Genomic DNA, 24,355 nt, shown 5'->3' with positions numbered 1-24,355 from the left:
GTACGACTGATTGGATTGAGTGAATTGGAGAATGATCAACACCGTTATAAAAAATCACTGACGAATAGGCTCCCTAAACAGAAACAAAGTGTCACACTGAGGAATATGAAGGATATGAATACTCTTTATTTTTAGGATAAGTAGAATAAGCACACAATATTCAGCGTCGTCCTCGGCGAGGTCGTTTCGAGCTTGTATGACTTGACACTATTTATGGGCTGTGAACCAGCTGTTCATATGCATGTTTGCAATCGTTATGACATATGCGATTGGAGTGGCTATTAAGTATATGCATGTATTAGTTTGGTTTTCACAACTGAATAAATACCGGCGCTAATTTAATATCCATCATCAATTCTTTCCACAACTTCCCTTCAATCCCAGGTCGGTCATCAAGACGGAGGTGCTCAAGCCATATGAGAATCGCTTGATAGTCCCTCTCCACACGTTTATCACACCACCATACACCTTTGAATCCGCTCATAAGTCCTAGCCAATATCCAAACAACCACATAGCTCTCTCATCTCTGGTGAACAGCATGTCGCGGAGTTTTGTGTTCATCTTGCTAAGAAATGTGAAGTTGAGCAAGACATTTTTTCGAACGGGCTCCAGCTTTCGTAACCATATCAAGACTGTAACGGGCGCGCGGAAAATATCGTCCTCGTTTTCCTCGTTTTCATCATCTGGGCCTTTGTCGAGACCAAAGACTTTAATCCAAGTGTCAGGGACTCCGTCCAGATTATGAGTCGGCCGCACCGGTGCCCAGTCCCCATTGCCGACCCCGAGAAAAACTCTACTAAGAAAATCCAATGATCTTTTCAGATTTGCCTCCTCCTGTCCCCACATGGACACGATCAATGGCCGAAGACCGGCCTGCAAGGCTAGCCAGCCCAGTCTGTCCTGGCGAAGACTGAAAACCCATGAATCACTCACTTCAGAAGTCTCGGATTCTGGAAGTGTAAGGGCCAGAATGTTCAGCAAGACGGCGCTCACAAGCAGCACATCCACATCGGACTGGCCCAGCTCCTGCCGAGGTGTATCTAGAGTGGCCTGGTAGTCGTGAAGCGCGAGGGACTGCTGGAAATGTTCCGCTACTCGATGGTGAATGACTCCAGGCGAAACATGTCGAAGATGACACGCCGTGATGGCGAGGATGGTGTTGCGGACGAGGGAGTGCGATTTAAACAACGAGAGGATTTCTGGGCTGCAGGGGATGTCGAATATTTGGCCCCAGTCTTGATGTAAATGCTGCATGAGATACACACTGGGGGTACCGTTCTTTGCACTAGGAGAGGAGAAAGAGATAATGGTAACGGCGCTTAGGACAGATAAAGCGCTACCTGGATTTTGACGGCTCATGGAGGTTGAGTAGGATGGGGTAGCTTTGCAAATTCCTGACTGGGGATAAGCGCACTGCCGGCCATTTCTTTGGCACCTGACACATATTGGCTTCGTTTCGTCACACTTTACGCACGTTAGTTTCAGTGTAGGTCGGGTTGAAATTGGTGCAGACCTTGACCTTCTTCGCCTTACACATCAGACAGCCGGACGTGGACTTTGTGTGCGAAGGGCGATGCTGCGAAGCTCGAATCTTTCGGGCATAATCGCCCTGGGAAACCACCTTGAACTGAGCTGCAGCATCCATTGTTTGACTGTAGGAGCATCCGAGATGGAGCTTGTTCAAAAGAAGTAACCGAGGGTGAGATTGTTGTATGTCGTTGGGTGGAGTTCGGAGGGTTTAAAAGCCGTCCGATTCCGCCGGCCGATGTGAAGCACTAAGAATGCTGTGGGGCCGTGACCCAGCTGCTCGGTTACTTTGTTTGGACTAGTTTGAGGTGCCATCCCGGCCGCAGTCCGCCTTGTGTTAATCGAGGTGTGTCGAGGTGCATCGAATCGGCCTTCCACGTATGACTTGGACTGTTATGGAAAGACGCAAATTGAACTAGTTAGGGTCCTGATTGGTAACGCCGGCCAAAATGGCCGGCAGCCCATCATCTGGCTCAGTACAAAGCCAACTGACCCACCACTCTCTGTACCTCATGCAGGCTACCGGCCATTTTGGCCTGCGTTACCGATCAGGACCTAGATGCGGAATTTTGGATCCAAAGTCCGCAAGAGAATTGGCTGGGCTATTAGGCGGAGCGTCTAGAAATGTGTTAAATAGTGTCGCGCCGTCCATCGCATTGCTCCCCTCGCACACAAGACTATCACCTCGCCACCCAACCAAATACCAGTTATCAACTTCATTTCATTCAAAGAAAACCACCATGGTATTCTTGTTCAACTTCATTCATCGACAATTTATCTCCGAGCCACCTGTGCCGACCGCTTCCTTCAAAGGGAAAACTGTCATCGTCACTGGTAGCAATGTGGGTTTGGGATTGGAAGCCAGTCGGTGGATGGTTCGTCTAGGAGCAACCCAGGTCATTCTCGCATGTCGGATTATCGAGAAAGCCAACGCCGCCGCCAAGGACATACAAGAAAGCACCTCTTGCCCACCGCAAACATTGCTCGTCTGGAAACTCGACATGAGCTCCTACGCGTCCGTCCAAGCTTTCGCGGAAAGGGCCAAGAGTGAACTGCCCCGCCTAGACTCCGTCGTCCTCAACGCAGGCCTAGCTACGACCGAGTTCAGGACCACAGAAGACAATGAAGAGACTATTACCACGAATGTTGTATCGCTGAGTCTTTTGGCCGTCCTTCTGCACCCAAAGCTTAGGGAAACCGCCAAACGGTTCCATACGCAAACGCATTTAACGGTCACAGCCTCAGAGCTGTATGAAGTTGCTAAATTCAACGAGCGCGAAGCCCCTGCAGGAAAGCTGTTCGCAACTCTGAACGACAAAAGCACTTCCAATATGTCAGATCGGTACAATGTCTCAAAATTGCTGGAAATTCTCGTCATCAAACAACTTGCATCTCTCTCGCCCTTGACTTCTAATAACGTCATCATCAACTGCGTATCACCTGGGTAAGTGTTCCGTGTATTGTTCAAGAAATCTGCTCAAAAAATCGGGTTTTAGGTTTTGTCAGAGCGAGCTTCATCGTGAACGCGACTCTCGTGTCGTCCGCCTCGCCCTCAAAATGTTGGCTCGCCAGACTGAAGTCGGCTCCCGCACCCTCGTATACGGCGCGAGCGCTGGACCAGAGACCCACGGCCAGTATCTGCCGGATCGTAACATCACAGTCACCAAAGGGCTTACCGAGGGCTCCGCGGGGGCTGAGTTGCAGAATCGGGTTTGGGAGGAACTGACGCAGAAATTGGAAGCTGTTCAGAAGGGCGTCACATCTTTGTCTTGAACCAGGCAATAAGAGAACTCAACCAATCAAGCCCATTTGTTAGTGGGCGTGTGTGTTTAAAGACGTTTGGAGGGCAAAATAGATAACCAGAGCTCCATTACTGAGGGAAACCTGGCTTCTAGAATTTTTACCAGGTGATAAGTAGGCTCGAAAGCCATAGTGATCAGTGAATCGGCCCCCCTAGTAGAAACGATACACCCGAGACTGCTCTTCTTGGGGTTTTGTCGATCTCACCGTCTTGGTTGACCGCCATGGAGCCACTAGGACTAGGAAGTCAGGGTCTGGATGGGGCCTGACGCCACAAGACCGAGCTCAAGCTACAGCGCTCCACTACTTTCTCTAATAAATCAAATACTGCTTAAATCATTGGTGGGCCACCAGCATGGTGGCTACTGTATGAGACAAAGAAAAGACCACGCGCAAGCCTCTCACACCTCAGCTGCGGCCTCATTCAGCTTCTAAACCGAGTTTAGATGCTACGCACGCGCCTTTTGCAAATGCAGTTAATCTGTGGATGAGAGTGGGCATGACGGGGCGCATGTTTCCCGCTTCTTGGGCCGCGAGACTCGAGGACGGGGTCGCCTTTCGCAGCCCAATGAATCCAAAGGGGGACTTGGCGCGTCTTTTGGTGTTTCGATTGTTCAGTGGTCGAATGGAATGATACTTGATGATACAGGTATTGGAGGCGAGGCGTCATTCACAGATATGACTTTGGCCTTCCTTGCGAAACTCGGATATTGTTGCAAGTTTGGCTGCCGGCTCACGAGCCGCCGCTGTAAATGCGCCCTACATGTGAATTGAAAGAATCCAAGGCTTGACACGTGAAGAAAAGAGGCGTAAAACCAAAGGATTTCCTTGAAATATCGACTGCCCCTATTGGTCCCTCCAACAATGAGGGGTTGGTCACTGTCGAATACCCAGAGGCGGTCAGCATGACGACAAAGCACATTGTGATTTACTGCATCTCTACGTTGTATTGTTGATAAGATAAGACCCCGCTTCTTCAAGGCAAGTAACCGTAAGCCGAGTCTCTCTTCCACCTTCCACATCTTGAAGATATTCTTTAGTTTTTGTTGTCCACCCGAGGAACACCCAACAGATCTTTGTCTTCGAGGCTGGAAGATCTTCGACATTGTGCAGTGATATATGCTACGTCCCGCTCGCTTCTTGGGTCATTTCAGTCCACTGTCAGTCTGTCACTGTGAATACCTGGGTTTCCCGACTTCAGCAAGCATCAATGGCGTCCTCAACGACTCGTCTCTCTGCGCCCCTTGCCAGAGGAGTATACGCCCGGTCCGGCCCAAACGACCTGAGGAGTCCCTGCCCGATGATAAATTCTCTCGCAAACCATGGCTATCTTCCTCGCGATGGCCGCAACGCTCGTCTCGGCGATTTCACTTCGGCAATGAACGAGGTTGGCCTGTCATCCGTGCTCGGCGCCATGTTCAGCAATCCGATCTTCCTCGAGCACAAGAAGTCTGCGTTGGCCAACGCCGCTGCCACAAAGCCACGTTCTTTCTTGGGGAGTGTGTGGTACTTCGTTTGCAATCCTTGGGCTATTGCGTTCTCGGCATTTGGGATGCGGATGCCGGGACAAGTGGATTCAACAGGCGAAAGAGTTCTGAACCTTGACCAACTTGGTCTGCCCAACGTCGTTGAGCATGACGTTTCTCTGAGTCGTCGCGACTACAACCAAGGCGATAATTCCTCGGCGCAGCAAGACCTTGTCAGTGATATACTAGCCTCATCATCGAATGGCAAGACGCTCACTGCCGAGGATCTTGCGGCTCTAAGAAGACGAAGAATCGAAAGGCAGAAGGAGGACAATCCCGAACTCCTCTATGGCCCGCTACAACACGAGCTCTCCTGCGGCGAGATCGCGCTTCTGCTCAAGGTCCTTGGTGACGGCGACAAGGTCCCATGCGACTATATTCGCGCCGTTTTCCAGGAGGAGAGACTGCCCATCCAGGAAGGCTGGGAGAAGAGGCGTTGGTGGACACTTGGCATTGTTGAGTTGAAAGCCACCGGAAACAAGGTCAAGAAGCTCATAGGACTGGAGTTTTGAACATGAGTTTCGGATCTGCGACTGTGGCTTGCTGTGCACACGTGGTTGGGGTGACGACGTTTAGTTCCGGCTTGGTTCTCGGAAATATGATCACCACCGGAAAGAAGATCGAATTTGGCTTGTCAACGTCCGCCAAAGGTTATTTTATGGATATAAGTATGCTAAAGCGGAAGACAAGGGTCCTGATTAGCAGATCTGAGGGAAATCATGTCGACTAACCCCCGAAGAACGAGCGGGTTTCACCGTCAAGTTACACTTGGCGCCTACGCCGCCTTGTGATTTGTCCCACTGTATTTCATTTCTTGTTTGAGAATTGGTTGTTGGAGGAGCTGTCACTCACAAGTGGAGTCGATCTGAAGCCGTGACAGGGGCAAACGGCCATATGTCACAAGTTGGAAACATGAAATGTTGCTAGGCTAGGTGGACACTAGTGCAATGAACATCCAATGGAACAAAAATGCAAGGGTTGAACGACCTGCCAAGAGTCTCAGTAAGGCCAAGTCGGAAGAACCTCAAACTACAGGAGCCATCCTGAACGCGCACACATCAGACAGCTTGACACCGACTTCAGACAATTGAAAACGGTGGAATTCGTCATCGGCATGTCTAAGCCTCAGATAATGGAACCAAGGGGCCGAGGTTAACAAGCTTTCAATGCATCGGAATGCGGAATGCGGGCGGGCGGGCATGACGTGACGGCGGAGACGCCGGAAATCTTTGATTGATATCTGCTCCATATCATGATCTCATGTCCCTCCTTGTTGACCTCACCTCACAAAGCAAATCTGTAGCAAGCTGGTCGCAAAAGTGATACCGTGTGTTCTCTTCGTCACTCGTTAGACCGACATCGTTGAGCAGGCCTCACTTCTCGTCTTTCACTTCGACCCCCCTTTTCTTCTAGTTAATTTTTCCACCGTCATTTAATCATGCAGACTTGGTTGATACTTCTCCTAGCTGCTGTGGCTACGGCTATACCGCAGCCGTTGGTTCTCCTCCCACCAACTGCACCTGGCAGCCCGCCCTTCAGAAGTACGATCATGGCCTCCAACCCTGCTCAAGTATCCCAGCTAACACTCGACCAGTCAGAAGGAGTCTTCCTGTCCTCAACAAGAGAGCGAATAAACTGATAACAGTCATCGTCGGCGGCACGCAAGACACGTTCGTTCCGAATTCGGTCCAGGCAGCTGTCGGTGATGTTATTCAGTTTCAATTTAGCTCGGGTAACCACACCGTTACCCAGAGTAGTGCAGACGCACCATGCACGCCACTGCAATTATCGGACCCTGCCGCGATCCATAGCGGTCATGTTCCGTATGAGGCGGGCCAGACAACTGTTGGCACCTTCAATATGCCTGTGACGAGTACAGACCCGACGTTCTTCTACTGCGCTACTGGGCCGCATTGCCAAAACGGCCAAATCATGGTTCTCAATCCGTATGAGCCCTTCTTCCTTGCAATATAGTTTCAAATACTAACAGCGCCAAAAGCTCAAGCGATGAGCAGATTCTGACCTATTCGAAGCTGTCTACGGCTGCGGCTCTGAACGTGGATGGCGGTGCTGTGTCTGGGGGCACAGTAGGCGAAATCGCTTTGGAAGCCGCCGCGTTCGATCCTCCTGTAGCAGAGGCGGCGCCTCCTGGTGAGGCGCCTCCAGATGCTCCAGCAGAGACTCCAGCAGAGGCTCCTGCAGCGTAATTTAGGAGGACGTCGCGGCAAACAAAACAACTTATTCGGGAGCTCAACCAGCTAGATCACCGCGCAAAGCACGGTCTGCAAATGATTGTTTTCAAGACTTAGATATTCGGGAATAGAGGAAAGACCGACTGAGAAATTCCGAAGGTATCAAGAGGGAGGAGGATATGTGTACAGAGTGTCACTTCTTTCTTCTTGCGTCGTAGGGTAGTATCTAGCTTCGTGGTTGCAATTGAGAATGGACAATCGGATGCGTTGACTTTCGCTAGTGAAGCTGCAATCTCTCGTGGACGGTGAATATGTGTCCAAACCCCAGACCAATTGAGCGATACTTCGTCTGGTATACGAAAAGCGAGGTAGCCGATGCCGAGATGATCCAGCTGGCCACCACAATGTGAGTGCGATCTACCAATCATCACGCAGCATTTGCATTATTTTCGCATTTTGTCTCGTCGCTAAAGTCCTATCCCGACGGAACACCCGGCAAGAAGGCTCCGTGCATTTACGGTGAAAGAAATGCCTCGTGGTGGTACTGAGACATGTTGCATAATGAATACGAGGCAAGGTCGGTCACTGTGTGATACTGCATTCCTCCCCTAAAACCTGGCGCCTAGCTCACCATCCTCCTTGGTTGGGATTTTGGACCACTTGCTTGGCGGACGGTGCATGATGATATCGTCAATTTGACCGACTCTTAGAGAGAGCGAGAGCAATGCATCGTACCAGCACGAATTCCTTTCATCTCTCCTCTCCTCTCTTATGGCTCCTACTGCCGCCCGCCTTGGACAATTATCCCTGCCATCATTGCCCCGCACATTCGGTCTGGTATGCGAGCTTGTAAGGCTGAGGCTCGTGACGATGAGCGTCATTGCGACTCATGGGCGTAAGATTCCTGACGGCCACATCCGAACTAGCTGCTTCCAGCTCCCCGAGTCCAGAAACCCGTACTCCAATAGCGTGGCCGTCAGCTCTGTCGGCCTGAGCTGGGGCTGACTCTGGAACACGAGCACAAAGGCCGACATCCGTCGCCAGCCACGGAATGAAATGTGATAGGAGCAAAAGCAACCCGGGCTAGTTCAGCTCTGCCAGCCACCAGCCAAAGGCCCAACTGCGTAGTGCTATATCAGGATCATCAACGGTATGTGGCTGGCGCTCCGCCACTGTCATGCTGCTGCGCTGTAGTCGACCATCATAAAGGCGTCTCCATTGCCTTTTCATTGTCCATCTGCGACTAGAGCTCGTCAACGGCTGGACCAAAAAATCCCTTCTTCAATTCGTTCGCCTCCTTGCCCTTGGCGTGGATGCTGATCATCTACCAAAATGTTGCTGAAAAGTCTCCTGCTCGGGGCGTCCTTGCCCATGGCCGCAGTTCAGGCTGCCGGCTTCAACTGCGCATCCTTCTGGCCATCCCTCAAACCTGGAGAGTCTGGCACTGTTAACGCAAACTGTCACATGTACCCAGGCTACCCGCAGACTATAGGTACGACTAAGGTGACGGTGGTGTATACCGATAAGTGGCAGGGCAGTGTCGGCATTATCGACGACCACCTCAATGAAGCAATTGTCCGGAGCATCGCCATCTACGGTACCTTGACCACGCCGCCCGACATAGTCATTATTCTCGGAGCTAGCAACCATGCCGGAAACGAAGCGCTTAGAACCATCATGCCCGAGCCTCACGGTCCATGCCAGATCCGAACATTCAGGTGGTGGGCAGCCAACCCAGGCAGCGAGATGACGCCTGTGGACATGCAAGGTGTTGCCCAAGAGATATATCAATGCGTCCAAAGATCAGTGCTTGGATATGGACCGAGACATACACCGACTGATTGGGTGTTGGACGCCTCGGCCGACTACTTCAGCAATGTCGTCTTTCCTAACGCCAACGCCGAGGTGCACACTGAGACAACCTACCAGCCTGACGTGCCTATCTGGAAGCAGAAGAGATACGTCCCCTCCCTGTGGTTTCAGTCGCTTGAGTGGGCTTGGGGAATTGTCCACCTGCACGAGTTTGTTATGTCGACGACCTTCAAGGCCAGCGACGACGAGGAGCGAGCCCGACTAAGCGCCATTCCCAGATTCAGCGACAAATTCTTTCTTTTCGCGCTCCAATTCTCTTTCAATCGCATCTACGACACAAATGACAAAAAAGATGTGGTCCAGAACCCGCCTAAATATGCCAAGGCGGTTTGGTCCATGAACAACGATAAGACCAAGGGAACGGTAGAGTTAAAGACGGTCCCCTTCACCATGTCTGGCTTCGAGTTGCAGCTCGACGCCGGGCAGAAGGTCAAGATCTACTCCTCGGCCACGGAGAAGCAACGAATAGCATGGCTTCGAAAAGGTGAAGAGTTCTGGAAATACGTCCCCATTAGTGATTCTAGCGACGGCTCCGAAGGTATATTGAAAATCCCATGTGCTAGCGGCCCTCAGAGTATTCGAATACTATTCATCTCAACCGAGAACAAGGCCTCTGATAAAACGAAAATTCACTATATCCAGCAGTATAAGGATGGCAATTGCTGCAAAAAGAGCCCGAAAAAGGGGCACTCGGCCAAGTGCCCAGCAAACTCCGCGTCCACCGCTACTAGTTCAGCTCCGAAACCTACCGCTTCATCCCCCGGCTCCGGTTCTCGTTCCTGCTCTGGATCCAGCATCCCTATGGACCCCTGCTTGATCGGCCACTCGTGGAGCCTCGATATTCCCAGCACACGCAAGCTCATGAAGAAGCAACTCTTCAAGTTGCCCAGCATAACCGTCACCAGCGTTGAAGTATCCGGTGCTAGCAGTCTTGATTTCGACAAGAAGAGCGTCAATTTTGCATACAAAGGACTCAAGACATCAGTTGGCGTGAAGGCAGAAGGCCTTAAGGCTCCGATCAGCGTCACCGTTGATGGAAAGGCCTCAGGTCGGTTCTTTATCAAGTCCGGAGGGAGTGGCTCGGGAACTGCTTGTCTTGCCTACACTTCAGGGAAGGGCACGGCCAAGGCGGTACTGCCCATTTTCGGGGATAAGACCTTTGATCTGGCTCCAGGAGGAGGATATCTCGAAAATATGGAGATCGACTATACTTGCAGTGACGGCAAAGTGACTATTGCGAGGTCTAGAGGGGAGAGTTCCCTCACAAGCGGAGGTCCTGGCTGGGGTCCGTTCTCATACAATGCTTCGTAGTGATTTAGCTACATATGAGCCGACTGTTTATTCATATTGTTGTTTCCTTGTGACATTCTTGAGGCGTTTGTGACAGGTTGCATATTATGTTGTGAAGTAAATTCTTTTGTGTCACACTCCATACCGTAAAAACTCGGTCAACTGGCTCAACTACTTAGCATACGGCCTAATGTATAAACCCGGGGCTAAAGTGCTAATTTGTTCCTTATGCAGTCGCTAAGATCTGCAGCCTAATGGGGCGCGCTAGTTGAGCCAGTTGACCGAGTTTTTACGGTATTCCGTGCAAAATAAAATTAACAAATTTAGGCGCCGAATGATGTCATATTTCCGGTGAGGCGTTGTGCGATGTTGGGCGTAACCGCCGTCCAAACAAGGCCACCAATAAAATCACGGGTTAGAAAAGTCCTTGTGGTTAGTTACTCAAACATATTCAGCCGCACAAGCCTCAGGCCGTGTCTAATAATAGCAACTCAGATAATGACCTCCCATAATGTAGATGTTCACAGCTGTAGTTATCAAGTCATGTAGGGGACCAAATGATATTGAGAAAGATAAATAAAAGAGTGAAACCGGCTTGTCTCTGAAATGAATGGCTTTAACACTGCGAATCCCTTGGACCCAAGTTTCATTAATCGAAGTGGAAAAGGAGCTGGTCCTTCTCCTGCGAGCCTCGTCGTACAAGTTTTGCATCGTCGGGGCTGGGCGCCTCTTGGCACCAACTAGCTGCATGAAGTCGGCACCAATGATTGGTATAGATGTTGCACTTTGAGATTTAAACTGACTCTCCTAATTAATCACGTGGAGTTGTTGGTGTATATAGCTGAGCCCTTCTGCAGCATCTGGGTACAGAGATCACAGCACTCCCAAAACCACGAACAAATCATCAAACCTGCATTCATCTGCCTTCTTTACACAAAATCATTCCCCGCGGGGACTGTCGCCAACTTCTATCATACTTCCACGATGTCTTACACGCCCGTTTCCAATGCGTTGTATATTGAGAATAGTCCTGGGCACAATGATGATCCCGGGACAACAACGACGGCGCCTAGCGTACCGACCAACTGGCATGACGGCCCGCTGAAGCTCCGCCGAGAAGGATTCGTGCATATGATGGGGCTAGTCTGGGACTTTGTTTTGACTCTTGTGCCAGTGTGCTTCTTTGGTAAAGTCTCCTACTATTGCCCGTGACTAAGTCCATGACCTAACCGGTGCATTGTGTAACGCAGCTCTCTCGTACCTCGCGCTTTGGCTAGAGGCAATGCCATTATCGCCCTACGGACAGAAGATAATGGACATAACCCTCCTAGGCCCGACGATATATCCAATTCTCTTCGCCGCGATAGCCAGCCGCTTCTATCGAAACATTGCTCGCTGGTGCTTAGAGAAGCAAGGCGGGATCAAGCTTGCAGTACTCGAGCAAATATTCGGCAGCCAAAGTCTGGCTGGAGCCTTGGAAAGATTCTTCGTTGTCCGCGCTCAGGTGCTCATCGGACTGCTGGTTCTCTTGACTTGGGCCCTATCTCCAATTGGAGGCCAGAGCGCAGCAAGGCTGGTTTACAAAGGGGAGAATATAACACAGGTCAATGGAACTGTGTATTACTCATTCCCAAACTATCAGCAGTCAGGCTTCATTGGATCTTCTATGGTATATTCCAACAAAGTCAGCGTTAACACACTCTATCTTTCTAGTCTGCTGTCCTCAATAAAGCAAAAGCGGTCAGCTAGGGATCTTTGGGATTTACCCAGGATTCCGCAATGGCTGGATGGGCAAGCGGACGGGAAGACTTATGATGTTGACCATGGTGCACTCGCCCGCGGCGATAATCACTACGCATCCTTACTCGGAGTTACCATCCAAGGATTGGATTTCGCAAGCGGCGACAGCCAATACAACTTCACAATTGAGTCGTCATATTTTCACTTCGACTGCGGCCTTGTCGGGACTGGAATTCATGTCAACGAGTCAAGTGCCTACTTCCCTCGCGACGAACTCGACCCGACTACATTGTTCAACTCATCAGATCGCATCACTTTCAATTCATTTGGCGCTAGTGTCACATTTCCAACGTCCCGCGAAGCCTCACCAGATCTAAGGAGTGACGCTGCCGGGTATATGCTATACGCTACACTCGACTGGTCTAATGGCCACGAGTCCACCTCGTCATACATGGCAGTGTTCAATTGCAGTATGCATCCCACGATCCTCGCCACAGACATTCAATGCAGTTCGTCTCCATCCTCGACAACCTGCAGAGCACAGCGTCAACGACGTGTCAACGACCAATATACGAGTGATAACTTCCCTTTGCAAGGTCTAGTGGTGAACAGTACTCGAAAGCTTGTGTTGGACAATTGGAGAAATGCAGAAGGGCCATCCACTCAACACAGAACGTCACCAACGGACAGATACATTGCAGGAGACCCGTATCCATTTGCAGCGCCAGAACCGCAAGATTGGGCAAAAGTCAATCTCACAGCGCTCTCAAGACGCCTTGCGACTGCGTTCAATACATACTGGGAGGCTACATTCAATCCTCTCAACCGCACCAATGTTATGTTCAGAAAGCAACCACAAGAATACGAACTTTCTCCGCTACCCACATACATGAACTCTACGGATGGAATCGCCACAACCCGACGCCAAGTCTACCGTGCAAACAGAAATTGGGTTGCCGTGCTTGTTGTCACTACATGTATACTCGAGGCTATGGCGATCGCTGGGTTCGCCCTGGGGCTTTATATCCGTGGGCCGGACATACTTGGCTTCGCGAGCTCTATGACGCGAGATAATCCGCACATAGACATACCCACTGGTGGATCGAGCTTGGACGGGCCCGACAGGGCAAGGACGTTAGGTCAATTACGAGTGCAGCTCACAGACATTTTCCCTGAGGATGAATCCGGCTACATTGCGCTCCGGACGGTTCCTTCAGCCGAACAAACAGGGCAACCAACCGAAGATGGTGAGAAGAATGGTGTCTGGAAGAAATTGAGTCGAAAGAGATTATATCTATAGGTGGATGGGAAGCTATGGAACAAGGTACCAATGTCTTGTGTATTTAGGCCTTCCAGGTGTTACACGATAAACCCTGAGGCTAGAGTCAACGAGAATGGCTAGTGAATAACCCAAGACCTGGATGATACCTATTTCCAGGATCCCCAAGTCGGAATCTAAGATCTAACACTTAAATTGATATCCGGAAGCAGTCGTTCCCAGTCACCGTTCTTGTCGTGATGCTGAATGTAATCCGGCAGAGACAGAACAGTTGAGCGCTCCTATTTAAGATGACGCCTCAAACAACACGTTTCCATGTACTCGCCGGCCTTAAATTTAAGCATACTTCGTGGGTACGCTGTGCCGTCATGTGGCGGCAACGTTAAAGTCCACTCGCGGGCTAAGAAGCGCAGCGGGGACAGCGAACGTGCGCCTGACGCTTGTTACCAATAAAATAGAAAAGGTCTATATGACTGTAGTCTCGTCGAAGTCTTACAAGCGTCATATAGGATGGACGAAAGACGCTGATAATTTATTGGTTCAATGTCGTTGGTGTGGCCAAACTAGAGAATTGACTACTCGTGATGAACACGCCATTTCCTGGGACGAAACGACCCTCACTACATTTTGAGATCTCTGAAAGCAGCTATGAGGAAGTCTATTGATACTTCACTTGACGCGAATAAACTTTGCAGATGCTCAAAAAAAATCCATGGTTTCTCTCAACTTGAAGCATGTATCACTTGGAGACGTCTCTCAAAACATACCTCACCTTCATCACCTCGACCTTCTTTGACCCTTCCTTCCACGGCTCCTTTCTCATCCACGCCAATGTCTCTGGCAGCTCGCGCTCCCAGCCTTCGTCTCTAACCAGCCCATCCCATACCATTTCCCTTCTGCTGCCACCGTCGGTCCCAAGCGGTGCTTGAAATCGCCACTCCTTGGCGAGGTTTACGACACGTTCAAGCTGCGCCCGCTTGGCGCCAAAAGTCTGAAGCACGAGTGTAAAGACGAAGTCGTTTCGGAAGAGCCCCGCAAGTTCGGTCCATGCTGGTGGGATCAAGACACTTAGACAGAGGCCCGGTTTTTCGGCTCGGACTGCTGCGCCTGGTTCCTCACTAAGTACGGGTGGTTCGTCGGTCCAAGTCCACCAGTCACGGGGATTCAGCTTGACCGTTATATCGCATACCGGCCTTGCCAAGATGCTGTCAATGATATCCTGCCGGACGCTGGTCTCTTTCTCCTGAGCAAGTTGTGCCATGTTCTCAGTAGCCAATGACCTGGCCTTGGCGAACTTTTGGATCCAGTCGCCAACACCACCGCCGTCCAGTCTTATCTGCTGAAAGGTCATCTCGATTCGCTGGAGCAGCAGCAGCTGCCAGGACTGCAGGTGAAAGAGAGCAATCCCAGGCTTGTTCTGGTACCACCATTTCCACTTTGGTCGGTCGCACTCGGAGCCCTCGAAGATGACCAACGTAGTCTGCTTCAGTGGGAGGTCCCATGCCTCTGAATACACAGCGCGGCAGGTCCGGAGCAATTGTGTATGAACACGGTAGGGACCCGTATTGTCGGGACGCCATAGATGACCTCGACGGTCGTAGGGGCGATCAGGGTCGCGATGAGTAGCTGTGACCAATGCCCAGATCGCATAACGGATCTCAAGAGGCAACCGGAATAACGGGCTTTCGAGTTGAGGTTGGACGGCCGAGGAATGAATTGAGGCGATCAGCGGGAGAATCTGCTGAGGGGTTTTTGTTTTGGGCCGCCGGGGGTCTGCGTTGTCAGATTCAAGGTCCCATTCAACATATTCGGATTCATTATACTCGCTCTGCTGGATTGCGTAGGCGTCCGGATCTTCAGGGCAGATTTCCGGGACCGTGGGTGGCCCCCACTGCGGGTATGGGGTTGGCCATAGGATATTTTGCGGATCGTACATGATCAAGATTCTGGGGAATATTGATGAGCGTTGGATGAAAGTAAAAGAAGAATGGATTCTTTCCATCTTAAGTATCTGGTCGTGACCCGCTGACTTGTTCTGTGTTGGCCTTGTTACCTGCGTTGGATGGGCCCACTGCTCCACCTCTGCCTGCTGCGGGGTGAACAGGGTGGACTGAGGCCCTGTGACTTGTTCCAGGCAGTTTAATTAATTATTTGATTTGAATGACGGAGAATGGCGTGCTGGGTTGGTACGATACGTGGTCTGAGTCAGTGGAGGTTGGGGGACTTGAATGCTCTATGTAGTTTAATAATTATTAATTAAGAGTATTACTATTTATATATACTTAAAATACTACTCATATACTTAAATATAAAAATTAATTTTATTAAAAGAATCTTAACAATATATCTATTAGTAAATAATTTTTTTTTAAAAAAAAATATAAAAAATTATAAATATTTATTTTTTAAATTATTTTAAAATATAAATTAGAAAATCTTTAAAATAAGATATCTAGAGGCAGGTATTTAGTTTAGATATATAACCTTATACTAGGTAATCGGGGGTGTAAAAGGTTATATTTATATGTAAATAGCATTTTGAATGTATGCGAATAGCAATACTCTTAATTAATATGTCTGGCTAATATCTCTTGCGGTGTCTCATCCAACCAGATTTTGATTCATATCAGTAGAGCGTGACATCCCGATCGCTTCAGAAAGACCAGGGCACTTTCTGTGCCCTCAAGATTCAGCGCCATTCGTTGTAATAATAAGAATTGATCCAAAGGTTGGAGGCACAGAAAGGGTTTGAACTTTTGTCCTAGCCTATTCCCCCAACTTTGCCCCAGCATCCAGTACTCTGTAAGTGCATCCATCCCAGTCATAAGTATCCTAAAACGGCGTCAATCCTCATATCCGTTCGAAATTTCACAGCTGTCTTACCTGATGGACCCTTGTCCCCCACCAGTTAAAATTTCCAGAGGCTCCCGTGTAGAATACCGTGAAGAAAATCACGATGCCAGCAATAGCTACGGAGCAGTCCATGGCCGAGCTGAGGACAAAGTTGTATCGATGCCACCAACCTTTCGAATGGCGTTTAATCCACAGCCCAAATATGAGCCCGACAATAGCCCAACTTCCGTAGTTAGTTCCAGACGCGGGTGGAATGTAGTTCAAGCCTCCCAGAAATAGGGGCACATGGACCTTACGAAGCCACGGCGTTTTAGGGAAGAACCGTCGCTTGACAACGAATACAATAACTGGAAGAATAGCACCAACCAGAAAGAACCACAGCAGCTGGCGGTATAGGGCCCCGGGTGCGAAGAATCGGCGAGGATCAATCGCCCCCCAGACCATGCTTGTGTTGAAGTGGGTGCGGGAGAACGGGCAGGTAAACCCATTTTCGGCCTTTTTGGTGCAAATGTTTGGAATATTTCCTAACGCCCAGTTGAGAACTGAAACTTGGCCAACAGTTCCTACCACAATTCCAACGATTTGGACAGCAAACAGCTGGCGGGGTGGGATCTGGTAACAGTTAGTATGTGTTTGACAGGCCGTCAAACCTATACTCACATCGCAGTAGATTCCAAGTTTCAAATCTTGAGCAAATGATAAACCTTTGATACCAGAGATGTAGCCCAAGTCAAAGAACCAGATGTTGGCTAGAACCTTGCCTTCCCAGATGTACCCCGCAATGATGCGGCAGAATACATCAATTTGAACCTTCATATTTGTTGTGGCATACACCCAGGCAAGCTGAAACAGATCATTAACCTATGGAACATCGGTTAGGGACACGATTCTGAAACATACCGGAATAAAGAAGGCTGCAGACACGACCAAGGCAAGAAGCACTCCATACCAGTGCAGTTGCACGGGATAGAATTCGCAGGCGAAAATTCCCACACCAATCGCAAGAAGTGTAGTGACAAAATACCACCACATTGGTACAGGCTTGTATAAGGCCTGTGGGTTTTCAACTTCAGTCGTACATTTCCCTAAGAATTTGGCAATGGTTGAAGTCTTGAATACGGCCTTCATCTCCTCACGCTTTTCGAGCAATAGCCACACGAAAAGCGACGGGATGCAGGCAAAGCATAGACCGAAGGTATTGAGTGCGTAAACCACTGGCAGATAGATCTGCGTTTTTATATTATGAGTAAATATCATACTTCAGACTTGAAAGTGTGGTTACTTACATGTGAGTACTCGTGATATTTTTCAATGTTGATAGTAAAGCCGTCAAGCTTATTGATGACCTTGGAGACATTGTACTCATGTCCTTGATTATCAAATATCGAGTTGCTCTGTATTGGAAAGTACGCCGTGGACCAGACGTTGGAATAGTACAGCGCTGGGGTAATTATGTAGATCCAAAATACAAGCGAAGCGAGAATGTTGAGAATAGCCCAAGTTGGAACCACGAGGGGTGATCCGATGTATGCGATCTGACTCCCTTCGACAACGTTAAACACGGTTGGAAGACTTGGGGACAGGTCAAACTTACAGTCAAGAGTGAACGGAAGCAAACCAATGCCGCTTTTCATTCCAAATATTTGATTCACCACTGGGTTCTTTGGGGCAATCCAGCAAATCCATGTGAAGTAGCCCAGCGCAGGGAAGATGAAATCAGGGAACCAATACCAAACGGAGGATGCACAGAAAACGATCAAGAAGAACTTGTATCGAGCTCCATTCCACTTGCTCCTGTGGATATCACGGTCAGTTTCAAATGGCTCTCACGACTGCCTGGAAATCCCTCTTACTCATTCTCATCCTCCTTGCCCGAATTATGAAGGGTGCTATTTAAAGCAGTGTCCCCCAAGACGCCTGGCCAAACCAAGCTCTTGGGTTCCACAACGATGGATCTTCCAAGACCAGCCAAAGAAAACCCATATAAAATCGTCGCGAGTGTGATTAAGATTTCAAACCCCCATCCGAGGTGAAGGCCGTAGAATACACGTTGTTCGGTCAAGACGTCGGCGCTCAGACGGGTCAAAAAACTCAAGTTGGCTAGGATATATACCAAGATGTTCTCCTGTAAACCATTTAGCCATGATCTCATTTGTCACCGAAGAGGCCCGAATCAAAAGCTGACCTTGTGGTTGAATGGCCCAGGATTGAGGCTATGACGCTTTCCAAAGATCGTAAGACCCCAATCAGGAACAGCAAAAGCCCAGAATTTCCCAACAGGATATGCGAGGAACTGAACTGCGGACTGGGACAGCGTGACGGACGGCATCCTAAAAGTGTATAGCGTATTGATGCCGCTGCCAATGAGACAAAAGCCAAGGCCAATTACCCACATTCGCACAGTCAAGCATGGCAGTGTCGGGTCAGCCGGCTGATGCCGACTCCAGCAGCGTGTAAAATCTCTTCTGTGCGTGTTCGTGAATCCTCTAGTTTACACACGTCAACAAATCAGATCGACCGCATTTGAAAGAGTGAACAATCTCAGAACACACCAGAATCTCGATTCTTCTCCTCAATGATGGAGGGAGGCCTGTGTGCTTCCGCATCAACCGAGTGGTCTTGACCCGTGGCTCTAGCCTTGTCGTCCATTTTTGCCTACAATGCTGGTCAAATGCGAGTTGATTGATGAGATTATCAATCTGATAAGATCCGTGGGCATGGGGCTAGTCTTTTATGTGCAGGATTCTAACGGTTTAAATTCGAGAAACAAGGTGGAATAAATTGGGCCCACACATTGTCACGCTAGGCAATGGCAAAAACCCTTACACGAATTTTGCGTCTTCAATACGAACGAGCCATCTTTAGTGGCCTCTCTGTCCAGTGTGCCCACGGTTCCCTTTTGCCGCTCCATCCATGCGAGATTCAGTTTGTATGAGAAGACAGGTATCTGCAGATCTAGCTTCAATTTCACGGCTTTTGACATCCGTAGAGTCTCGTCAAATCAGCTAATCACCAAACTACCTAAGCTCGTACGAGTGAATCCTCTATTGCCAAGACATCTGTTCGGCAGCCTCCATTGCCAAGACATAGATTCCGAGGGCATCCCATTAGCAGATGCTCGTATGACCAGTGATGTAGGCAGGACAGTCTCGGCTAACGGCACTATTATGACCGCTAATTCAGTGCTTGCCCGATTTGAGTATTCATCGCTCAAATAATGCTGATGCAAAGACTTTTCGGCCCATCACAGCCGGCTTGGCGTTTGTTCTCGGCACCAAGCGCCATTTAATCACCACGAGTGCGCTTACGAACCGTGGAATCGGGATTTAAGGCAAGTTTACGACGGGATTCCTGGAACCACTGGATTGTCAGTTCTTTGATCGGTCAGGTTGATCCACATCCCACTGCTAGCATCCGCTTTTATCAGAACGTGCTGATTCTTGGCTCGGGATGCTCCTCTAAAATCAGGTAATGACTCCCGGGCAAGCTAGTCTTGATCATATCACTGCCGAGCCAGAATGCAAGATTGTATCACCATTATTCACCACGACCATGATTCTTTGTCAAACGTTTCACGGGCAAGGCAGCCAGTACACAGCCCGAATTTTGATGTGCTTCCTCGCTTACAATAAGTGGCATGCAAGTGCGAAACGTATATACAACATTAACGGCAGCACCTCACCTAGCATATAGGTCAAGTGACCAAGTGAGAGTCAGAAAGTTAATAAAAGTAACAAAATGTATATATCTAACTATTCGAAAAAGAAAATCATTCCTACTGCCTTGGTGCCTAGCTGTAGTCCATGAGGTGCCTCTGGCCTAACAGTTATACACTAGGCCATAACAGTGGTGTCGTGCTCATGAGTTTTAAGTCAATGCCGCACTACAAGGCCCAGAACCGTCTCTTCTTAGGCAGTGTAGGAGCCACTAGGAGAAGCCAAATGCAGTCATCTCTTCGGGAGTCAAGGCACCATCTCCACAGGGGTATGTTTTGAACTGGTCCGCATATTCTTCGCGGTGATCGCGAGCCTCGCTAAAGACTCTGCCCACAGTGCAAAGGGGCATATCAACAAATCCAGGTGAACGGACACCGCCTTCCGCGATGACTTGGCCATCGGCACCAATACCAGCAGTGGCCGTAGAGTTCTCTGGCGTCTTATATCCAGTCTTATAACCATTCTTCCAGTATCCCTGATAAACGCTGCATATCCCAGTTGTTTAGAAAAAGTACATAGCACAAGGAAGAAAATAGTGCTTCCTGCGTACTTCACTGAAGGTGAAGAACCTCCCGTAGCCTGTGGGATTGCCTCATCATCCAGTCGACCTGCCCCTCGCGAACCACCGTCCCTGCACCTCCCAGTCCACTGCAATCTCCCACAATTTCCAGTACTTTTTCTAACGTGTTATACATCATGTACAAGCCTGAAGCTGCCACCTGCTGTCTGTGCTCCGTTGCCTCCCGGGGAAACATGCTGCTCACGTTTGACACAGACGGCGCCACAGAGTCCGTCGAGATGCTGGCGCTCACATCCATGGTCATAAACGGTACGCTCGCACAGACTTCATCCACCAGGATCTGTACCCTGCCCAAGAACATAGGGGGCACTATTTCAGTCGACTGTGGCTGATCCAGTCCATTTTTGGCCATGATAGCGACAGAGCAATCACGGATGAGCTCAAGAACGCCCAGTTCGGTGATCCTCTGGCGGTTCAGCGAGTTAGCCATCGAGAGACTTGTGTAAACAGCTGGGCTGGCATGTTCATACACAGCGGCGGCTGGTGTTGATGAAACGAGAGTGCAGACGGGGAGGGACATTGGCTTCCAGGTTTGTGGAAGGGTGTTCCGCCAAATATCACATTTAATCGCGAGATTGGTGGCACTGGTAAGGACGTTGTTCCAATGCACGTTGCCAAGGGCGGTTTTCCTGGCTGGGCGAGCTGGCGTCGTATTCTGAGAAGATGGTACTTCATGATTCGACCTCAACAGATGCTGCAGTTGGGAAAGCTCAAATGCTAGTGTGTCTGCCTCGATCGCTGCACTCTCTGGACGAGAATTTACACCACCACCCCAGACAGCATGGATAGTCTCGAGACCAGACAGCTTAGTCGACTTTTTCCCGTTGTGGTGGAGTAGCCTGTTTCGAGAAGCAATGACGAGGCGCCACGATAACTCGTCTCGGTAGTTGAGAGAGCCACGGTGCTGCAGCAGGGCCATACATCCTATTATATGAGAAAGTGCATGGGAGACACGATTTCCCTTCCCGAATGCAGCCCTGTTGCCCTCATATGCATCTAAAACGAGAGTTGTCATCAGTAGCTCGTCAGACTTGCTCTGCGCCGGGTTGGAGATGGCTTCTTGAGTTCGGGACACGGCTTCGGCGTATACTGTGTGCTCCAGGACTGATCCATCGCCGCGCAAGTTGTGTAGATGAACCACTTGAAGTGCAAGTGCTGTGGCTGCTCTGGACAGGGGAGAAGACGGACTGGACTTGGAGAACATTGTGGGGAGGATGCCGAAGAAACTGCAACTGGCCTCAGAATCGTGGCTAAGGCTGTAGCGGAGGAAGAAAAAGCCCAAGGCAATAGACTCAGCATCTTGCGGGATGCTTGGAGGGATGGTGGAAAGCCCCGAGGAGATGAGATTAGAGTCTGGCGAACTTCGTGGTGTCAACGATACGTTGCTCCGTGCAGCATGCCGCTTCAGCGTCTTCGCCGTTTCATCCCTGTGCGCCTTTTCGAAAACATCGCTATAGCCTGGGCACGATATTCCTTTCGTAGTGCATTTAACGCAAGCCGGCTTTCTCTGATCACACTATGCACACTTAGCTCGGCTCAGTCAGATCGGGGGAATCATGCAACTCACCTTAATTCTTCGGGCCCGGCACCTCCGGCATCCCTTGCTTGGGCCGTTGTACACCATTTCAGAACCGCTTGCCAGGCTATCGACAGCCTCCCGTTCTGATGCGCCTCAAGTTGGAAAGGTGGAAGTTGTATTAAAATGATCAAGCTGACGAGGGAGGGAACACGACATCTGAAGGATTCATACAGTTGACCAATGAACGTGCTGCGCGAGGATACCCCAACTCGGGTTAGCCCCAACATCCCATGTGCATCCATCGCATGGGAGGCTCAGCCAGGATTCAATACGTAAGGCATTGGGTAGGATCCGAGTTCCTAAGCCTATCTTGAAGGATACTTGCGGCTGGGATGTTGTAATTAGACACGATGCCTCGTTGATTATCTCGGTTTTTGCAAGAATGCTCAACTTGGTGAGCCCTTGCGAGATTGACCTCCGTGATGGCAACGTAATGAGTCCACACTGCCTCACTCCAGACTCGGGGGGGACTGTCGCTCGACTATAAGAGGCGATGGAAGAGCTACCAAGTGAATCATTATCTCTCTTCAAGCCCTCGACACGGCTCAGATATCCTTTCGCACCCAAACCAGAATTCTTCAATCATGCGATTCAATCACTTCATTGCCTCTGTGGCCTTCCTACCTGGGTTATTCGTTTCAGCGACTCTCAAACCCAACAAATGCGTTGAACATCGATCCCTTTCTGGGGAATTTGTCGAAGGACCTGCAGAAATGAGCGCGGATCCTCTTGTTCAGTTCGATGCCCCTATGGTCACCGTTTTCAACAGCACCATCAGCGAAAATTGGTCTTTTGACGCCACTTCCCATGACGGCAAGGCCAGCATTGTCGTTTATGTCACCAGAGGTACTGTTGCCGGCAAAGTCGGCGCGCAACGCGGCTTGATCTCTGTGTCTTGGGCCAACGGAACTCGCTACATGGAAAATGCATTTGTTGAATTGTCAACCGTGACTACTTGTCCGAAGTCTACATCTGGGCTCTGGACAAGCCAAGCCAGAAACATCACATGGGGCTTCACCGCGTCTACCGACTTCAAACATTCTCTCTTCACCATCAAATCGCCCACCATCAATGGCACATTTAAACTCAATTCCCGGGGCCCTGCTATCTACCCCGGGGGCTTAGTGTATCCGAATGCCAACGCCAGTGTCATGTTGGCCCCGGAGATGTACTGGCAAGAACAATTCCCCGTCGCCGATGCCGAGGTGAACTTGGACATTCGCGGCACACCTTTCATCATGTCTGGCGTCGGTGGGCGGGACAAGAATTGGAATTCTCGCCCTTGGGCAGTAATCAGTGGCAACTGGGACATGGCGAGAACGATTGTTGGTCCATACGGCTTGATGTTTTGGAACTACACATCAGCCATAGACGGGCGGTCCTATTTCAGCGCTACTCTGATGAAGGACAACAAAGTCATATTCCGCACTTCAAATGAACAGTCTTTGTGCTCAGAAACCTACGGCAGCGTCAAGCTTACCTACGGTGGCTCTGTCCATCTGTCCTCCGCTCCAGGAACCTCGTCTCCGTTGCCCAAATCGCGCCACACTGGATACCTCATTGATTTGGCGTCCCCTGAGACGGGCGAACATTGGCGCTTCAAGCTTGATTTCTCCCAGACGACATTCTGGTTTTCAGCGAGTGAGACCTTGAACGTGGGTCAATTCGCTGGAAAAGTCTCCGGTGGTTTGGTGGGTGGGAAGAAATTCAAGGGAGTAGCGTCTGGATCAGTGCAAGAGTACGTTCTCTCTGGACGACGTGACATATCAGATCTGCCAGCTGCTTAAGAGGCAAAACAACAAATATTGCATTTCTTACTCTCGGAAGCCTAGGCGAGGTTGTCGCCGTTGTTGTCGTACAAATGGTATTGTATCGCGCAGAGCCATACTGGTTGCTGTTGATAGAGAAAACGGGGCGGAGGTTTTATCCGGCTAGCTCGGACCGAGGTCAGGGCTACACGGTTCCTCTGCCAGCTGTTGTGATATTATATAATTGTAAATAGATTCAGATAGACTACGAATGATACTGAAACAAGAAATCGGAGTCACCGCAGCATTGCCCACTGCCTATCTTTCCTGGAGACGCAAATCGGCCTCATATCGATCCGAAGGAGCAAATTGCAGTGACAGGTATTTACCGAAATGAGTGGGAGCGAAATCCGCCACCTGAATATGTATGTGACGATCGAAGTGGTACTGTGGATGATACCTAAATTTTCCCACGGAGGAGGATCAGTATGAAACCTGCGCACGTTACCGGACAAAACATGAGAGGATAAGTATGAGATCCAACTCAAGTTATTAAGGCGCCACAATTAGCCCAAAAGAAAATTTAACACGCATTCCGTCTCATGCTGACAAATCTAAGACATTGATGAATTCGTTCGTTGGCAGTCTGGCG

General features: G+C 49.8%; 10 protein-coding genes across 10 annotated transcripts; 6 read left to right on the top strand and 4 right to left on the bottom strand.

Annotated features, from left to right (window-relative positions):
• Window positions 1-310: 310 nt before the first annotated feature.
• On the bottom strand, window positions 311-1,719 carry BGZ61DRAFT_518136 (uncharacterized protein; the record flags this gene model as incomplete). The annotated part of the gene is made up of 2 exons (XM_046252354.1): window positions 1,515-1,719; window positions 311-1,465 (listed from the first exon to the last, which is right to left on the bottom strand). Exons 1-2 carry the CDS (start codon window positions 1,644-1,646, stop codon window positions 311-313), a joined length of 1,287 nt encoding a protein of 428 aa, XP_046104370.1. The 5' UTR covers window positions 1,647-1,719.
• A 549-nt stretch (window positions 1,720-2,268) lies between these two features.
• On the top strand, window positions 2,269-3,301 carry BGZ61DRAFT_352866 (putative short-chain dehydrogenase; the record flags this gene model as incomplete). Its single annotated transcript, XM_046240459.1, has 2 exons — window positions 2,269-2,972; window positions 3,025-3,301. 2 exons carry the CDS (start codon window positions 2,269-2,271, stop codon window positions 3,299-3,301), a joined length of 981 nt encoding a protein of 326 aa, XP_046104369.1.
• Window positions 3,302-4,363: 1,062 nt separating this feature from the next.
• BGZ61DRAFT_452424 (Chloroperoxidase) lies at window positions 4,364-5,819 on the top strand. The gene has a single exon (XM_046245955.1). The coding sequence runs from the start codon at window positions 4,539-4,541 to the stop codon at window positions 5,364-5,366; it is 828 nt and encodes a 275-aa protein (XP_046104368.1). The 5' UTR covers window positions 4,364-4,538; the 3' UTR covers window positions 5,367-5,819.
• Window positions 5,820-6,116: 297 nt separating this feature from the next.
• BGZ61DRAFT_518133 (uncharacterized protein) lies at window positions 6,117-7,449 on the top strand. The gene is made up of 3 exons (XM_046252353.1): window positions 6,117-6,395; window positions 6,449-6,800; window positions 6,854-7,449. Exons 1-3 carry the CDS (start codon window positions 6,293-6,295, stop codon window positions 7,059-7,061), a joined length of 663 nt encoding a protein of 220 aa, XP_046104367.1. The 5' UTR covers window positions 6,117-6,292; the 3' UTR covers window positions 7,062-7,449.
• Window positions 7,450-8,225: 776 nt separating this feature from the next.
• Window positions 8,226-10,263, top strand: BGZ61DRAFT_452422 (uncharacterized protein). Its single transcript, XM_046245954.1, has one exon. It carries the CDS (start codon window positions 8,379-8,381, stop codon window positions 10,227-10,229), a length of 1,851 nt encoding a protein of 616 aa, XP_046104366.1. The 5' UTR covers window positions 8,226-8,378; the 3' UTR covers window positions 10,230-10,263.
• Window positions 10,264-11,192: 929 nt separating this feature from the next.
• Window positions 11,193-13,248, top strand: BGZ61DRAFT_352459 (uncharacterized protein; the record flags this gene model as incomplete). Its single annotated transcript, XM_046240436.1, has 4 exons — window positions 11,193-11,394; window positions 11,459-12,239; window positions 12,285-12,876; window positions 12,937-13,248. The coding sequence occupies 4 exons, from the start codon at window positions 11,193-11,195 to the stop codon at window positions 13,246-13,248; spliced, it is 1,887 nt and encodes a 628-aa protein (XP_046104365.1).
• A 526-nt stretch (window positions 13,249-13,774) lies between these two features.
• Window positions 13,775-15,227, bottom strand: BGZ61DRAFT_452420 (uncharacterized protein). The gene is made up of 2 exons (XM_046245953.1): window positions 15,055-15,227; window positions 13,775-15,000 (listed from the first exon to the last, which is right to left on the bottom strand). Exons 1-2 carry the CDS (start codon window positions 15,161-15,163, stop codon window positions 13,967-13,969), a joined length of 1,143 nt encoding a protein of 380 aa, XP_046104364.1. The 5' UTR covers window positions 15,164-15,227; the 3' UTR covers window positions 13,775-13,966.
• Window positions 15,228-15,820: 593 nt separating this feature from the next.
• BGZ61DRAFT_35066 (oligopeptide transporter OPT superfamily) lies at window positions 15,821-18,807 on the bottom strand. The gene is made up of 9 exons (XM_046240255.1): window positions 18,633-18,807; window positions 18,266-18,566; window positions 17,934-18,205; window positions 17,675-17,874; window positions 17,367-17,623; window positions 16,981-17,307; window positions 16,741-16,923; window positions 16,111-16,692; window positions 15,821-16,059 (listed from the first exon to the last, which is right to left on the bottom strand). The coding sequence occupies exons 2-9, from the start codon at window positions 18,473-18,475 to the stop codon at window positions 15,994-15,996; spliced, it is 2,097 nt and encodes a 698-aa protein (XP_046104363.1). The 5' UTR covers window positions 18,476-18,566; window positions 18,633-18,807; the 3' UTR covers window positions 15,821-15,993.
• A 1,404-nt stretch (window positions 18,808-20,211) lies between these two features.
• BGZ61DRAFT_35064 (uncharacterized protein) lies at window positions 20,212-22,107 on the bottom strand. The gene is made up of 2 exons (XM_046240252.1): window positions 21,944-22,107; window positions 20,212-21,892 (listed from the first exon to the last, which is right to left on the bottom strand). The coding sequence occupies exons 1-2, from the start codon at window positions 21,998-22,000 to the stop codon at window positions 20,348-20,350; spliced, it is 1,602 nt and encodes a 533-aa protein (XP_046104362.1). The 5' UTR covers window positions 22,001-22,107; the 3' UTR covers window positions 20,212-20,347.
• A 432-nt stretch (window positions 22,108-22,539) lies between these two features.
• BGZ61DRAFT_478297 (uncharacterized protein) lies at window positions 22,540-23,742 on the top strand (the record flags this gene model as incomplete). The annotated part of the gene is made up of 1 exon (XM_046249005.1): window positions 22,540-23,742. The coding sequence occupies one exon, from the start codon at window positions 22,540-22,542 to the stop codon at window positions 23,740-23,742; it is 1,203 nt and encodes a 400-aa protein (XP_046104361.1).
• Window positions 23,743-24,355: the final 613 nt, after the last annotated feature.

The sequence above is a fragment of the Ilyonectria robusta genome (genome assembly GCF_021365365.1).
Source record: "Ilyonectria robusta strain PMI_751 chromosome Unknown BGZ61scaffold_10, whole genome shotgun sequence".
Lineage (NCBI taxonomy): Eukaryota > Fungi > Ascomycota > Sordariomycetes > Hypocreales > Nectriaceae > Ilyonectria > Ilyonectria robusta.
Note: the sequence above shows the minus strand (reverse complement) of the source record. Positions and strands in the feature narration are given on the sequence as shown.